The 17,520-nt window shown below is 28.7% G+C and overlaps 2 protein-coding genes across 7 annotated transcripts; one reads left to right on the forward strand and one right to left on the reverse strand.

Moving 5' to 3' along the window:
* Positions 1–5,978: 5,978 nt before the first annotated feature.
* LOC148202387 (uncharacterized) lies at positions 5,979–8,128 on the reverse strand. 3 transcript variants are annotated; one of them, XM_088111029.1, is made up of 5 exons: positions 7,980–8,127; positions 7,790–7,892; positions 7,209–7,568; positions 6,258–6,946; positions 5,979–6,223 (listed from the first exon to the last, which is right to left on the reverse strand). In XM_088111029.1, exons 2-4 carry the CDS (start codon positions 7,877–7,879, stop codon positions 6,305–6,307), a joined length of 1,092 nt encoding a protein of 363 aa, XP_087967155.1. In that variant the 5' UTR covers positions 7,880–7,892; positions 7,980–8,127; the 3' UTR covers positions 5,979–6,223; positions 6,258–6,304. The 3 variants fall into 3 exon arrangements, with proteins under 3 accessions (XP_087967155.1, XP_087967156.1, XP_087967154.1); XM_088111030.1 differs by having other exon boundaries at positions 5,979–6,893; positions 7,201–7,568; positions 7,980–8,128; XM_088111028.1 differs by having other exon boundaries at positions 5,979–6,946.
* A 189-nt stretch (positions 8,129–8,317) lies between these two features.
* Positions 8,318–12,632, forward strand: LOC124823077 (uncharacterized). 4 transcript variants are annotated; one of them, XM_088111032.1, is made up of 5 exons: positions 8,318–8,569; positions 8,652–8,678; positions 8,844–8,913; positions 9,025–9,051; positions 11,792–12,632. In XM_088111032.1, exons 3-5 carry the CDS (start codon positions 8,869–8,871, stop codon positions 12,491–12,493), a joined length of 774 nt encoding a protein of 257 aa, XP_087967158.1. In that variant the 5' UTR covers positions 8,318–8,569; positions 8,652–8,678; positions 8,844–8,868; the 3' UTR covers positions 12,494–12,632. The 4 variants fall into 4 exon arrangements, with proteins under 4 accessions (XP_087967158.1, XP_087967159.1, XP_047151165.1 ...); XM_088111033.1 differs by having other exon boundaries at positions 8,318–8,546; XM_047295209.2 differs by having other exon boundaries at positions 8,318–8,536.
* Positions 12,633–17,520: the final 4,888 nt, after the last annotated feature.

A 17,520-nucleotide genomic window follows, 5' to 3' on the forward strand; every position in this document is an offset into this window, starting at 1 on the left:
AGATTTAAGGTAAATGATAATGGACAAGCAAGGAAAATTGAAAGCTAGAAAGATAGATCAAATGGTTTCGCATGAGATGTGTGCCAATTTAATTATTCAGCATGGTTTACCATTTAACTTTGTTGAGGTAAATTTCAAATAGGATTTGTATGGCTTCTGATTTGTGGATGTCTTTAACTAGTGAGGGTTATATTACTTTGACAACATATTATATGAACTCAAATTGGAAGTTGTGCAGCAAAATTCTCAACTTTTGTCACTTTCCTCCACCTCACATCAAATTTGAGTTGTCAAAAAGAAGATAAATGAATTTTTTTTACTTCGAATAATGTTTCTAGTAATGATGTTATGATAAAAACGAAAAAAATTGAGTTTGTTTTACAAAATGTTTTGGTATCTGATGATGAGTTTTTGTACGCGTGTTGCTGTGTACATATTTTAAATTTGATTGTGCAAGAAAGATTGAAAGCTCTTGGTGATACTTTAGATCATATTAGGGAGAGTATCAAGTATTTTACATCAAGTATATTAGCCAGACATCAGCTCGACGGACAGTCCAGTATAAACCTGTTTTAACCTGCCTGTTTCCCATGTGAAATTACATTTTTGATGAAAGAAAAAAAAACAAAAAATGGTCGACTAGACTAGCTCGATCTGACTAGTTTTTGGTGAGTTAAAGTCGTGTTGGGCTTAAACAACCCGGGTTGATCCATTTTGTTACCCTTAGTCACTTTTATAATCATGATCTTTTCAAACCAAGCTACATTCTTAATAAAGTAAAGTCTTACGTCAATGTATTTAGTTTTCTAATAGTAAATCTAATGATAACTAAATATCTATCAGTTTTGCTCTTAGAGTTAATAATCACACAATTGTATAATTCTTAACTTTCTTATCCTTTCCTTCAACCATTGATCAAGAGATAAAGTCACCATAGATTATAAAATTTATATTTCAAAAAATGTAAACAAACATCTGTTTGGGTTGGACTTCGAACTATGTGTCTAAAACATCCAACCTAGTAAAGTCTATTTATTTCACTTAACTTAAGTGAATTTATTAAGAATTGAAATATGAAGTAAAAAAACACATAAACTTATTGGTTTAAGATTTTGGATGAAAGATGATATTGTTCTTTTATTTATGTTTGACTTAGGCCTCATTGTTTTTATATCTTTATGGTTTTTCCTTAAAAAAATCGTTATACCTAAAGTTTACAACGTGCACATCTTGTGGCACTTGTGAGATCCAAGAAATTTAAATAATTAAAAAATATATATAAATATGGATAAATATTTTAAGTAAAAAATAAAATGGTTTGTTAGCTATAATTTAAAGGATTTATTTTAATTTAAAATATTTATTTTCTAATAAATAAGATTTGGTGAATAGTTATTCAGCTAGAAAATACAATATTATTATATATTGTTAAATATTAGGAGACATTCTTGGATATTGTTATATACTAAAAATTGTTATAAATTAAAAAAATATCCTTAGGTATGATTAGATATTATGAGATATTCTTATATAGGTTTAATGTCTCAATAGGTCCCTATTTTCGTCCAGAATCTCAAATAGATCCCTGATTTTTTTTATGTCTCAATTGGGTCCTTATTTTTGTTAAATTCAACAAACGGTGTTAATGAATGTGTCAGGTGGCATGGTGACAGTGTAATTTTAATAAACGTGTGATTAAAAACGTGGGCCAATTCTATTTATTTAAATTTTGAATTAAAAAATTAAATAAACATATTGGAAATATAATTAAAGAAAGGGCAAAGTTGGAAAATCTCATTCAACTTTCTGCTGAAAGCCCCATTCTCTTTACAATTACGAAATCAGAAATGAAATTGGGAGAATTAGAGTTTCGGTTGTCTCTCATCCAGAAAAGCGTTGTTGTTCGAGTGGATTGGAAAAAATAAGGGTATACACATTATGCAAAAATCAAAATTGTTGAATGGTTGATGCATATAATGTAACAGGGAAGGATACCATAAACAGAGACAAAAGCGGGTTCGGGTTGACCCAAGAAGAGGCAATCCACAACCTACTTTTCGTGCTAGGGTCATTCCTTCGGGGGTTTCACCATTTTCCTCCCATCTTTGATTGATGTCATAGCAAAAGACTCCGCGTTACAGGAGAAGCTAAAAAAGGAAGCCAGAGAAAACGACGGCTCAACGCTGACGTTTGACTCCGTCAAAGAGATGCCTCTCATCCAATCAGTGGTCTACGAAACACTGCGTATGAACCGTCCAGTTCCGCTGCAGTTCGGTCGTGCCCGAAAGGACATCTGTTTAACTTCTCACGACTCCGTTTACGACGTGAAGAAGGGGGAGTTGTTATGCGGCTACCAGAAGCTCGTCATGAAAGACTCTCTCATCTTCGACTAATCGAACCTCTTCAAGCAGACCGGTTCACGAAGGAAAAAGGGGCCCAGTTGCATGATGACGAACCTAAAACTCCAATTCCCCCAATTTCATTTTTGATTTTGCAATTGCAGAGAAAACGCGACTTTCAGCAGAATGTTGAATGAAATTTTCCAACTTTGTCCTTTCTTTAATTATATTTGTAATATATTTACTTAATTTTTTAATTTAAAATTTAAAAAAATAGAATTGACCCACAATTTTAATGACACGTCTATTAAAATTACACAGTCACCATGCCACCTGACACACTCATTAACACCGTTTGTTGAATTTGACGGAAAGGATCTATTTGCATCAATTTAACAAAAATAAGGACTCAATTGAGACGTAAACAAAAGCAGGGATCTATTTGAGATTCTGGACCAAAATAAGGACCTATTGAGACATTAAACCTTCTTATATATTATTGTTAGATAATAATAAGTGATAACAAAATATTGTATTTTCCTTAAAAATATCAAGCTTATAAATGAGAGGAATGTTTTAAAGGTTAAGTTTTTATGGAAAGAAGTGAAGAGTAGAGGTAGGAGAACTAACATTTTAATTATGTAGCTGTTTTAATTGTTTTAACATTTTTTAACTTGTTTTTTGTGTCTTATTTGTGAGTGAGTTTTGGTGGTGAATTGATGTTGTGTGGGAAACCTTCCATGGACAAGAGATAATTGTTGATATGTTTGTGTGTGTCTCAGCAAGAGGTGAAACGTTGGATTCTTGGTAAACTATGCGTGGTGGTACTATTGGTGAACTTCACTGGTAAGTCTCTTTAAGAGAACAGAGATGCGTTCTAATTTTAATGGTGAACGAATGACGAATAAGCTACGTGCATGAGTTGGAGTTAAGAATTTGTAGATTGAGATATTTGTCGTAGTCACAACACATATGCTTATATAATATGTTATTTGAGTTTATGAATTTTATTGAAAAATATATTTTTTAACTTACAATTTGATGAAAACTATTGTTAGGATGTTTAAGTTTGTTCACCCACCTATTAGTGGTTATGGTTTCTACATGCTTATTTTATATAAGAATAGATGATTATTCATAAGTTGAGAAAGATACACATACTAGAGAGTATGATTTATATTAGAAGGTAATTGAAATAGTCTTTTAATCTTATGATTTTTTTTAATGTTTATTTTTATTTATTGATATTTTATATAAAATAGAAATAAATTTTTATTTTAAATTTTGTAATTTGTGTTAATTATAAATTTTAAGATAAAAAATATGCTACAAAACCAACTCGTGATATAATATTTGTATTTTTTATATCATATTTTCATAAAAAGATATTTATTTGTTTTAAATGTGGTTAGAAAAATTAAATTAACTAACTCCTTTTAATTAGTGTAAAAATTAATTAATTTGATTTATATTTGGACCTTTGTTAATAATCCATGTCACAATTAATTATGAAAATTATTACTTTTAGATTTATTTGGATCTTAGTCAATCACCAATAGGGTGTTGCTCCCTCCACCCCCACACATCTCTTCCTCCACCTCCCCTTTACTATTTTGCCCCTTCCTCCACCTTTCCTTTACTATTTTGCCCCTCAGTAAAATTTTATTTTTAAAATTGTTGTTTTTTAATTTTATTCATTTATAACATATTTCACTGATAACCTACGTAGTTTCTTGTATGAGTAAAATATTTTTCTACAAAGCTTGGTGATCGTGAAAAGAATTATCAAACAATCTTCTTCTTGTTCTCGGTGCAGTACGTGATGCAGTGCGTTTATGGTGTAGTGTCCTTGTCGTGGTTCCTCTCCAGGTACGTAGTCATAATCCTTCCAATAATCCTAAACCCTAAATCCTTCCCATACTTCCAATAATCCTTTTAATATCCAAGCCTATAATCCTTGCATGAGCCGCAAAACGTAGTAAAATAAAAACGAAACGTAAAAGGAACACTGCCTCTGGACGGATGACATCCTTCAACGGATGTCAACATCCGTTTAAGGCAAAACGGATGTCGACATCCGTTTTGCCTTCAACGGATGTTGACATCCGTTGAAGGATGTCATCCGTCCAGAGGCAGTGTTCCTTTTACGTTTCGTTTTTATTTTATTTGTTTATTTTATTTACAGTAATTTATATTTAAATTTATAATTTTAAATGTTATATATGGTTAGTTTTTAAACGTAATAATTTTGTTAAAATATGAATTTGTTAAAATATGAATTTGTTATAGGTGGAGAAGAAGCTTAACGGAAGAGAGAAAGGTAAACGAAAATGGAAGAGAGGAAGAGGTGCAGAGGGAAGTAAATCAGAAGTTTTAAATAAATTAAAATATTAAAATAATAAAAATAAAAAATTTTAACTTTTGAGGATATAATTGTCATTTTAGAAGGATATAATTGGCATTTTAGAAAATTGGGGAGGTGGAGGAAGAGACGTGTGGGGGTGGAGGGAGTAACACCCTCACCAATATTACAATTCGTTTTTAGTAGACCTTTGATCTTTACTTAGCCTTTTACTTATTGCACCCACAATATCTTTGCGCACATCTTCAAATTTTTGAAACGACCATTTTACTGTCAGGAAAAATGACTTCCAGAATATACATTTTGGAAACCTTTTGAAAAAAACTTCCAAGAATTTTTGGAATGAAATTTCCAGAGAAGAATTTCTAGAACAAGATTTCTAAAATGTGATTTTTGAAACAAAATTTCTAGAACGTATGAAATGAATCTTGGGATATGTTTTCTGGAATGAAATTTCCGAAATTTTTTTTCCAAAACACACTCCTGTATAAAATGTATTTTGAAAAGAGGAAACACATAAAAATAGTTTTCAGAAACAGCTTTCTAGAATGATTTTTATTTCTCTCTTCTTCCTCTGCAGTATACTCTGATTTTACATATATGTATCAAAAGTCCATTAGTAGAAATAATGAAAGGGGACAAACTAAGACATTGGCCTACTATTGCCTATACAAAACATGATGATGGTCCCTCAATATCATTTTTTTATGACAAAGTTAAGCACCACTCATTCTCCCCTGCCTACTCCAGTACCTATAATCTACACCTTTTTACTTCTTCCAAAAAAACACAGGGCATGCCTATCAAATGTTGGCAAGTTAATCCCTCAGAATTTGGAATAAGTTTGAGTTAATCCGTGCAAACTCTGAATGGTGTTAATTGTGTATACTGAGCTGTTGACCGCATACTGCTTGATATAAATCATCATGCATGCTTAAGAGCATCTCGAATTTCACTCAAGATTGAAAATTTTATATAAAGAATTGGGCAATATAGAAAAGGGTATGAATGAACACGGAGACTTCATTGATGAGATCTTGAGGTACCCTTTTTTTGTACAATGTGTTGGAATAATTCCATCACTAACAACATATGACGTGCATGTTTTAATCTTAAATATTACAAATCTGTATGCTCAGCTAAGTTCGTATATATCAAGAACGACATAACCAGCTTACTTAATATCGATCAAAACAAGAGTCTAATGGACTTGATATTGATTTACCTTTGTGATGACTGCCTAACACAATTAGTAAATAGCATTTGCACAACTTAAATCACCGAAATATATAATTTCAACATAATGGTAAGAAAGTAAAATCCAACAACAGTACAGCACTGCACCGAAAGTACGGTGTTTCACCTATGAATTATTGATACAAACAAGAACAAGAAACACACAGGGTTCTAAATGCATCTTGAGTTTGGGGAATGAAAACACACAATCTATGACGTTTACAGTCATAGATTTATTTATTTTTTAAAGTTTATATATATATATATATATATTCTATATATATACCTCTTATAAATTCATATATAAGAGGTATATATACTTCTTAGGAGGTATATATATAAGAGGTATAACAGAAATTGGTTTAAGTTAGAAGCTCAGCTTCTTATTATTTTCATTGTTGACCTTCATGTAATTGTGGTGGTGGCGCTTGGCACTTGGCACGAGCACATAACAGCCTGTGAAAATGATTCCCAATAATGGAAGGTACACTTCTGTGAGTGATTTAGCAGAATTGACAAGCATAAAAGTGGCCCAAAACATTAGCATTGAACTCTGCATCCCAGAGAATGGTGCACCATTAACAATCATCGCTGCTGTAGCTGATACGTACACCATGAAACCGAACAGCTTGAGAATTGTGGACAAAAACAAAATGGGGCCAGATTTTGGCTGAAGCTGGATGATTGATAACTGGCTGCACATTTCCATGGCAACCGAAAGAAAAACAATGGACGCCATCACAAAAGATGAAACACGATGTACGGTTTTCTTGCGTTTTTCATGACTGAAGTGTTCGCTATTGTCGTTTAGATCACAGCCTGTGAACTTGTCTCGCAGTTGGGAAGTCTTTAACGTTATCCCAGTGTGTAAAGGATTACCATCATATGGTTCATTGATACGCTCCAAGAACTCGTTTTCTGTGGTGAAACTTTGATTCACCTTTTCATTTTTCACGCTGAAGTAACGGAAAACATTCATATTAATAGGCAGATACATTGTACTCCGTGTCTGCAGCATATAGAAAGTCCCAAGAGGGATCAGAAATGTTACATAAATCTCAGTATTTTTCTAAATTATTTAAATATTTTCAGGTAAGGATATGCTTAACTCCTTCTACTAAACTTTAAGAAAACAATACGAAATAGTAAAAATTCAACTTAAACTTAATTGATGTGTTAGTATATATCCTCTTACATGACAACATAAATCAGAAAGCAAAACAACATCAAACAGAACAATTATTCACAAAGCTATAATCTTACCAACTTACCATGTGGCTCTCTGTTGTGCTGTGATATCCAAGAGTATCTCTGCGGAGTCGAGCCTTGAGTGGACGTCCTAGTCCCATGTGTGAGAGTGGATTTTTAGCTTCAAAACACAAGTTATCCTCAAAGCGAAGGGCATCCTTTTTCAGAGGGCAATACACTCGTTCCTTCAGAGCTTTATAAGCATTAATCTCTTCCCCCAGAACATTAACAGTATACATATTTTCCATCAGATACATCTTTTCCTCCAGAGCTTCAATATACATCGTCGCATTTTCCTTCAGAGCTTCAATATACATCTTCACCTTTTCCTTTTCCTTCAGAGCTTCAATATACATCTCTTTTTCAAGACGCCGGTATTCCAACTGAGGCACGAGAAGAAGTAGAAGTGGTAATTCACATATACTTTCAACTCAATCCTTATAAACAACATTGTGCCATCATTACAAATTAAAGGCTTTAAAAAAACAAAACATAAGAAATTGGGAACAAAAAAGTGAACTACGGATGGACAAGTGAGAGGAGTACGAAGAAAACAGAAAAAAATAGAAACTGTTGGAATGGATGTAAATAAAGTAACACATACTTTTTCACGGAAGCGTTCTATCAGATATGTCTCCTTCTCCGATTGAAGATCCATCACAGGGCAAGAAATGAAAGGGTTAATTTCAGGCATGTGATAGGTTGAGCTGATCCACAAAAACTCAAGCGGTTAGTTTAGTTCTAGTCTTTCCACACAATGAGAAACCAATATTGCAGAAAAAAAATGATAGTACCTCCTTGTGGCCTCCTAAAATGATCAAGATCGATGAATTCAAGCTAAGAAAACGCGTTAATCTGCATCCATCGAAACTTCAAGGGAGTATGAAAAATAGTTAGTTTATTGCTAAAGTCTTCGGTTTATTGCTAAAGTCTTTGGCCGATGAAGACTCAAAATAAAAGAAAGAAGAGAGACCCTTAAACCGCGTAATTTGAAAATGAATCTCACTACAAGCCAAGAATAATATGATGAGTAATCTCATCAAACTTCCATTTTTTCAATGTCTTTTGTTTGGGTAGGAATTTTTCTAAAGGTGACAAAGGTCTGTGCTTTCAGTAAATGGATTCTGAAACTTCGTTGGCAATTGACACCACACGCAAACGCGTTTGTTGCTTTGATTGACTTCAAAATGTCGTCTTTTTCAAACGGCAACAAACTGCAACTTGTGTTTAGACAAATTCTTAAGCTTCTTGAAGAACTTTGTCTCTAACACAAAGGTGGAGACGAAGGAGTTTGTCTCTAACACAAAGGTGGAGACGAAGAGCGTTCCTGAAAGAGCTAACAAACCCTAACGTAATAAACAGTGTGACATATACTTTTTATCCCGTAGGTTATTGTCTATGTTTTCTTTGTTGACGCTGATGTTCCATAACTTACATATACTGTATATATTTGTTAACTCTTGCAGATACTGTCCGATTAGGCACTCATTCAGGTAAGTAATGAAAAACTTCCTACTGAATCTATTCTGTGATCATGAATATGACATGTGCATTTCGCTTATTCTTCATCATCCTCATGTTGCAGTTGTTCTTTAGTGATAAATCTTATTTACCATTATAGTTGTATCTTGAAAAACTTGTTGTGCTCTGATTAACAGCACTACCTTGGGTATATTTGCATATATGGATATTGAGATGGAGACCCAATATGAAGAACACGGCACAAACGTAATAGACAGTAGTAATCTAATTTTCTTGTTTATTTTGTGTGCTTTCTTTGCTTATGTGCAAACTCTGTAATTCGTAGCTAATACATGTTATATTTGATGTTGATTGTAGATACTGCGGGACAAGGAACACGATCTGGTAATTACTGAAACCGAATCTGTCTGATCTTGGATAACATATGAGCATTTCACTTGTTCTTCATCACAACCTTTTCATTGTTCTTTAATGTTTTATTTGCCATCGTCGTTTTCTAACATAACTGTCTATCACTGTCTATCGTTGTGCGCTCATATGAATCTAGAAAAATAAAGCTGATAAGTAATGAAAGTATATTTGCTGTGTATGGAGTAACTGTGAAAATTATTATTTTAATAACTAATAATATGAATAGTTTATTATTATTATTAAGGTTAATTGTTCATTTATTACTCAGTTATGACCATTCTACATATTATCCATCTTTTTATTTTCTTGTAAATATTTTACCAATGTTTATGTAATTAAGTTTTGAAAAATGATTTTTCAGATAACTATTTCTTTTGGACAAAAAAATAAATTTTACAATAAGAGAAATATATATAAATATACATTAAAAATATATATATTTTTTAAAATTCATAAAATACAAACTATCAAATTAAAAACTATTTTTTTACAGTTATTATAAATTGTAAGAATAATGGGCTTAATTATGATCAGTATTTTACTCTTTGATTTGTTGTTAATGGATATAACATCATAGTTACTTTTATATTTTGGTTTCCCACTTGTTGGTTAACTTGCCTTGAACATTGAATTGACCAATGAACTAAAAAAAACATTAGATAGAGAAAAAAAAACAAATTGATTTATAAATAAAAGATAAAAAGACAAAAATAATAGAAAAATCTTAAAAAAATGAATGTTCACTAAAATAAGTTCTTTTAATAAGAATTCAATTTTAAACATTCAAATTAATTATACTTATGACGTGCTTCAATCTTGAACTTTTCAAATATTTTAACTTTTGACATGACAAACAAAATTTAATAAAAAAAACAACATAAACAATCTTTCTTTTTAATGAATTAAAAGTATCTTAGGTATAATTTTACACGAGTTTTTTTTCAAGAAGTTGTCTTTCTTTTATTTTCTTAATAATGTTCATAGAGAAATCAATAAAAATCAAATATAATAAAATGAATGTCATGTACTGTTGGATTAGAAAACCATGTTACTCTAGGTAGATATGGTAGACAACAGTACAGTTTTTTATATGTAACTATAATTGGTTCCTTTATGGCACTCCCTTGTGCTAAATTTAACATTTTTTACACAATTTTCACTGAAACCTCTTATACAGTAAAATAAGAAACCTCCATTTTCCCAATTTGTTTTTCACATATTCCTTATTAAAATATATAGTATAATCACATTGTTTTAAAGTATGAGTTTTCAAAAAATTGTTTTTGTTATAGATGAAACTTAAATAATTATTGAATTAAAAAATATAAAGAAGGAAAGATGTTTTTTACTTATTTGCTTATTTATTATTAATAAAGAATTTTAGCACTAAGTTGTCAATATTATATATTCATTTAGTTTAAAATTTTAACTTCAATAATTTATTGTTAGTGTTCTTAATCATTTAAATTTAAATTATATCATTATTTGATAAGAATAGGAAATATATTTTACTTGAATAGAGTTTTTTTTTTGTGTAATGAGTATTATTAAAACAAAATTGTGAAATAAAATGAAGAATAAATTTCTTACACATTATATAATTATTTACTTTGAAAAAAAGATATAACTTAAAATTTTAATTTTGATTTAATCATTCATGGATTCAATAATTTTAAAAAAAATCTATTAAATATATACAATTTCTTTTATATTGAATTATGTTTTATTTTTGTTATATTAGTAACAATAATAAAATATATAATTTTTAAGTATATTATTTTGAGTCCTTCAATAATGAATTTTCTGTTATTAAATTTTTTTAATATAAATGTTGGGCAGAAAATTAAATTGTCTCTTATAAAAAAAAACAAAACATTTAGAAGGAATGGGTAAGTTGAACTACATTAATTAAGGGGGGCAAATTAAATTGTACTTCACTACGGATTTGTTTAAACTGAACTAAAAATTAGTTTAAATAAATTAAACTACTTTTTTTTTCTTTCAAACTCTATTATACTACCTTATCATATTATTAAAATTAAATTAATAACTATAAGGTTTATTATTAATTTAAAGATATAATATAAATTTGTTTATATATTATTTTATATAGATTAAAAACTTAATCTCTAAAAAATGTTTTGTTTATTTTTGTTTTGCATTATTTGAAATATTTTTATTTTGACAATTATCTAGTTTAATACAAATGCTCTCATCTTTCTTCTCTTCTCACCTTTCTCTGAATTCTCTCTCTCTATATATATATATAATATTATATTTTATAATTATTTACTTGTATAAGTACTTTTATCCTTTTATTTTTACAATTATAATTAATTTTATTAAGTTATAAAAATAATTACCGGTTCTTGTAATATAACTACAATATAATAAAATTTAATTTTTTTAAATATATAATTATTTTAGTATAAATTTAATAACATTATTTTATTTTAATAATTATTATAATAATAGTTAACTTTTTAAGAAACTTAAAAAAAAAGTTTATTTGTTTATCCATATTTTATATATAGAGAGAGACGTGTCTTTATTTTTTAGTGAACTATAGATAAATATAATTCAGTTTTATAAAAGTAATTTAGTTTTTATAGATAATATAGATAATACATAATTTAATATAATTTAGTTAATTATGTCCGGTACTAACATTAATTATATCTCTTACATTAATTTGATTTCTTTGTTTTGTCAGGTAAAGACAGAAGATTTCAGCTCCTGCTCTATGTTTTCTACTGAAACAGCTACAAAACCTCCTCCTAAAACACCACCAAGAAACCCTCCTCCTGAAACACCGCTAAGACACATTCCTATCAGCTTCATGGGGTGTATAACTTTAATAGTGTTGAGCATAAAGTATATTCAAACGAAATTTCATTACATGTTGCTAGTGTCGAGTGGTGCTTTTCTAAAATTCAAAGCAGAAAAGCTGACGGCTCAATTTGATCTCAAATTGGAAAACTTATATGACACAGTAGTACTGTTGACCTTTGGGGAAGCCTTTGGATTGTTTATTCCAGAGATCACAGATAAAATGACAATCATGGTGGGTTTTCTTCTAATTTTGTTGCTGATTTGGCCACTGCAACCAGTGTATCAGATGTCTATCATGCTAATATTGATTTCTGAATCACTTCACTATATTTTTAAGTTGTTCGGCAAGTTGTCAGGGGTTGGTGTCACTTGCGGCGTTTTCAAACTTCCTCTCCTCTGGTTTACTACTACAGCGGCTTTTGCGCTTTCTCTCATTGTTTGTTTTATGATGTTGCTCATGATTTACCTTATCCAGAGATATGTAGGTGCAGGGAGATCAAAAGTGAGAGAACCTGATTTTACTTTCGAAGATTTTTCGGTAATTGTTCAAGGGATGGGTGGTGAAGTTGAATCATACAAATAGCTTTATGTCCTAGTTGATTAAGCTCTCAACAACAAATATTCAAAACTTATTACATACCTTAGTTTCGTTTATTTGCATGATGTTGAAACTCATTGCTTATGATCTGCGTGGTACTGAGTATTTACTATTTGTTGATCGATGACTATTGGAAATTTAGAAATTAAAATAATATATTATGCTATGTTTTAGAAAAATAAAAGTCATATTGACCGATAAGATTTATTTGGTATTTTCTAGACATTAAGAGTACTAATCTGTTAGTGGTTATAGATGTCAACATTTACATGCATTTACGTTTATAGTTATTTGTTTTATAAAAGCAATAGCACTCCTCAATAAAATATTAATGCAGTTTTATATTTCTGTGTTCCTCTCTCTCAACTTTTTCTTCAATAAAATAACCTACACTATTGGATTTCTTCAAGTCCAATAACTCATGAGCTTCGTTATTATTCTGCTTGTATTTATATCTTATCTTGCATGTATTTTATGAACCATACTGATCTTTTGTTGTTTTTGTGCATGACAGACCTTTGTGTCTGATAGTTTGTTTTGTGTGTTAGCTTTTTTGTCTACTTCCTTTTGTGTTTATCTTTGTTCTTTCATTTCCACGAAGGTATGAATTCTCAATATGATATCAGCATGTTGATCCTTTGTGCCTTCTTCTCCTTCTTCTTCATTATTTCTTGGACCTTCTTCTTGCTCTATCTTGTTCGTAGTTTTTTTTTCGTGAACAATGGGAACATTGATCTTTCACAAAACCCTTCAAGTTCTTACTTACATTCAAGTGAGAATCCTACTAATTCTTCTTGCTCCTCGTCTAAACGGAACAAATTATCCCTCATGAAGAAATGAACGTGTTCTTTTATCGATGACAACAATACAAAACTGACACAAGATAATTTTATGTTTGATACATTAGTATCATAGAGCTTAATTTAGTTATGTATCGCTTAATATTATAAGAGGTTGGTTTCCATTTTGTTATATACACAATTCTTTGTAAAATTTGAAAATACACAATGAAATAAAAGTATTTTCTAGTATAGTTGTAAACATAAACATAACATTTTATGCTGAATTACAAATTTTTTGGGTCATTTATTTTTCTCTCTTTTTACTATCTTGTTCTTAGCATGATGGTAAAAAATGAAGTAATATATATCATGGATAATTTTGACACTTCCCAGAGACACCGTATACATTGACAATGCACAAGAATTATGCAAAGATTCAAGGGAAAGATTTTTCAAAGGTAATTATTTTTGGATCTTTGATCTGGTACAAGAAATAAATTCGATAAACAAAGTAGAAAGAAGAGTTTATTATTATTATTAGGTTTAATAGGTTCGGAGGTCCCTATATTTGCGGGTTCGTTTCATTTGGGTCCTCCAATTTTAGAAGTGATCAATTAGGTCCCTAATTTAACAAAATTGAGTCAATAATACCCTTTCCGTTAAATGCAATGGACGGCGTTAACTTTTTAAACAGGTGGCATGTTGAGGCATCATTTTATTTGCAGGTGGCAGAGTTTGAGCTTAATACGTGGCAGAACCAAGAGTGACGAGAGGCCTTCACAGATATTTTTTTCTCTTTCTCCGTTTTCTTCAAAGCTTTCAGTCTTTTGTGGTTCATCTTCTTCTCCTTCTCCCCCCCTCTCTGCAACACCCTGCTTCTCTGAATCCCTTTCTGTTAATCATCTGTCTTTCAAACTAAGATTTTTGGGTTTGTCTTTTAACTCACCAAGAAGCAAACTTAGAAGTATTTCTCGAAAGCCAGGTGTTTTCAGAAACGAGATCCAGGTTTTAGTGTCAAAATTCGCTAGTAAAATTTTGATCCCCTCCCCCATTTTTTTCCCTTTGAAACTAGTCAAGAGGGTTATTTTTGATCCCTCGAAGTTTAATCTTATATTAAGACCACAGGATCAAGGAGGTTGTCTATTTGAAATCTCCTTCATCCTTTCTTTGTAGAAAAAAGTTTTTTAGTTTTATCTTTGTTTTTTAGATCCGGTGTTTTAATTAACCAGTTGTTCTTCAGTTTTAGAAAGACGCAGGTTGAATTGATCTGATGGCAGCTATGATGGGTTTTTACAACAACACAGAGTTTCAGCTTCCCTCAGATCCGTTCAGGGGTGAACTAATGGAAGTTCTTGAACCTTTTATGAAGAGTCCTTCCTCAACCCCTTCCTTTTCTTCCTCACCTTCAAACTCCTCTTTTCCTTCTACTTCTTACTCTCCTTCTCCCATCTACTTCCCCTCTTCACCCTCCTTCCCTGTTATATGTACTCAAACAACTGCTCCGCATCGATGACCCATGCATTTGCCGACGGGTTATCCCTATCCAACACCCAAAACATCATAGGCTTCGCGCATGGACAACCAACGTCTCTTCTCGGCCTCAACCACCTAACCCCCTCGGTGGGCGGAGGCTTCGGGGAGTACAAGCCGCTCCATTCCTCCGTTGACGCGAAGCTTCAGGCCATATGCGAAGGCCTGGCTGAGATGCAGAAACAGGGGAAGACCGAAAAGCCTCAGGGTTCGTCGAAGAGGTCACGGTCCAAAGTGGCTCCTCCGCCAGAGAAGGGTGATTCTGAGAAGGGTTCGGACGACAACACCAGCAACAAGTGTTGCAAGGTGGAAGCTTCCTCGTCTCCTGTTACGACGGAGAGCGAGGGGTCTGAAGGTTCTTCGTCCAGGAATGGATCTATGAAGGATGTACTGAAAGAACAAACCTTGTCCCAGGAAACTTCAGGATTAAACAATTTGGCGAATTTTGAAGGCGAGAGGTGACCGTCCTGGTGTGGCTGTTGATGGTTAACGGATTTACCCTCTTTCATGGTGGAAGAAGAAGCAACGAATAAGAATAAAAAACAAAGTAATCGGGAGTGAAAAACTTCACACAAAATTCGGGATTTCGACAACGCTGGAGGGTGAAAAAATAAAATTAGGGTTTAGGATTAGAAAGGAAAAGGGAATCTGAAGGCAAATTAAAAATTGTAGAAATTGCCACGTATTAACCTCAAACTCTGCCACCTGCAAATAAAATGATGCCTCAGCATGCCACCTGTTTAAAAAGTTAACGACGTCCATTGCATTTAACAGAAAGCGTATTATTGACTCAATTTTGTTAAATTAGGGACCTAATTGATCACTTCTAAAATTGGAGGACCCAAGTGAAACGAACCCGCAAATATAGGGACCTCCGAACCTATTAAACCTTATTATTATTATTATTATTATTATTAGTATTATTATTATTATTATTATTATTATTATTATTATTATTATTATTATTATTATTATTATTATTATTATTATTATTATTATTATTATTATTATTATTATTATTATTATTATTATTATTATTATTATTATTATTATTATTATTATTATTATTATTATTATTATTATTATTATTATTATTATTATTATTATTATTATTATTATTATTATTATTATTATTATTATTATTATTATTATTATTATTATTATTATTATTATTATTATTATTATTATTATTATTATTATTATTATTATTATTATTATTATTATTATTATTATTATTATTATTATTATTATTATTATTATTATTATTATTATTATTATTATTATTATTATTATTATTATTATTATTATTATTATTATTATTATTATTATTATTATTATTATTATTATTATTATTATTATTATTATTATTATTATTATTATTATTATTATTATTATTATTATTATTATTATTATTATTATTATTATTATTATTATTATTATTATTATTATTATTATTATTATTATTATTATTATTATTATTATTATTATTATTATTATTATTATTATTATTATTATTATTATTATTATTATTATTATTATTATTATTATTATTATTATTATTATTATTATTATTATTATTATTATTATTATTATTATTATTATTATTATTATTATTATTATTATTATTATTATTATTATTATTATTATTATTATTATTATTATTATTATTATTATTATTATTATTATTATTATTATTATTATTATTATTATTATTATTATTATTATTATTATTATTATTATTATTATTATTATTATTATTATTATTATTATTATTATTATTATTATTATTATTATTATTATTATTATTATTATTATTATTATTATTATTATTATTATTATTATTATTATTATTATTATTATTATTATTATTATTATTATTATTATTATTATTATTATTATTATTATTATTATTATTATTATTATTATTATTATTATTATTATTATTATTATTATTATTATTATTATTATTATTATTATTATTATTATTATTATTATTATTATTATTATTATTATTATTATTATTATTATTATTATTATTATTATTATTATTATTATTATTATTATTATTATTATTATTATTATTATTATTATTATTATTATTATTATTATTATTATTATTATTATTATTATTATTATTATTATTATTATTATTATTATTATTATTATTATTATTATTATTATTATTATTATTATTATTATTATTATTATTATTATTATTATTATTATTATTATTATTATTATTATTATTATTATTATTATTATTATTATTATTATTATTATTATTATTATTATTATTATTATTATTATTATTATTATTATTATTATTATTATTATTATTATTATTATTATTATTATTATTATTATTATTATTATTATTATTATTATTATTATTATTATTATTATTATTATTATTATTATTATTATTATTATTATTATTATTATTATTATTATTATTATTCTTACACATTCTTTGGGAAGAATGTTGTTAATCATCTGGGAGAAAGAAATGTTTCTTGGCATGTGTCAAACAAAAATGATTCTCAATGGCATTAGGTTGAAATTAATTAAGTTATGAAATTCTTACTTGAATACTCAACCAAATTAATCCTTCAATCTGTTAAAAATAAAATCAACCAAATTAATGCTGCTACTGATGAGTCTTTAATTAGCAAGAAAAAAAATGATATACATATTGATAAT

Source organism: Vigna umbellata, chromosome 3 (genome assembly GCF_029865625.1).
Source record: "Vigna umbellata cultivar VRB3 chromosome 3, Vumbellata_1.0, whole genome shotgun sequence".
Lineage (NCBI taxonomy): Eukaryota > Viridiplantae > Streptophyta > Magnoliopsida > Fabales > Fabaceae > Vigna > Vigna umbellata.

What these genes read in the sequence shown, in the direction of transcription:
- LOC148202387 (XM_088111029.1), bottom strand. Translation starts at nt 7,879, where the DNA reads ATGCCTGAAATTAACCCTTTCATTTCTTGCCCTGTGATGGATCTTCAA. An exon ending in TAGAACGCTTCCGTGAAAAA is followed by an intron (nt 7,569 to 7,789) that starts GTATGTGTTACT and finishes CTCGTGCCTCAG; the next exon opens with TTGGAATACCGGCGTCTTGA. An exon ending in GCACAACAGAGAGCCACATG is followed by an intron (nt 6,947 to 7,208) that starts GTAAGTTGGTAA and finishes TATATGCTGCAG; the next exon opens with ACACGGAGTACAATGTATCT.
- LOC124823077 (XM_088111031.1), top strand. Translation starts at nt 8,584, where the DNA reads ATGTTTTCTTTGTTGACGCTGATGTTCCATAACTTACATATACTGTAT. An exon ending in CCGATTAGGCACTCATTCAG is followed by an intron (nt 8,679 to 8,843) that starts GTAAGTAATGAA and finishes TCTGATTAACAG; the next exon opens with CACTACCTTGGGTATATTTG. An exon ending in GGGACAAGGAACACGATCTG is followed by an intron (nt 9,052 to 11,791) that starts GTAATTACTGAA and finishes TTGTTTTGTCAG; the next exon opens with GTAAAGACAGAAGATTTCAG.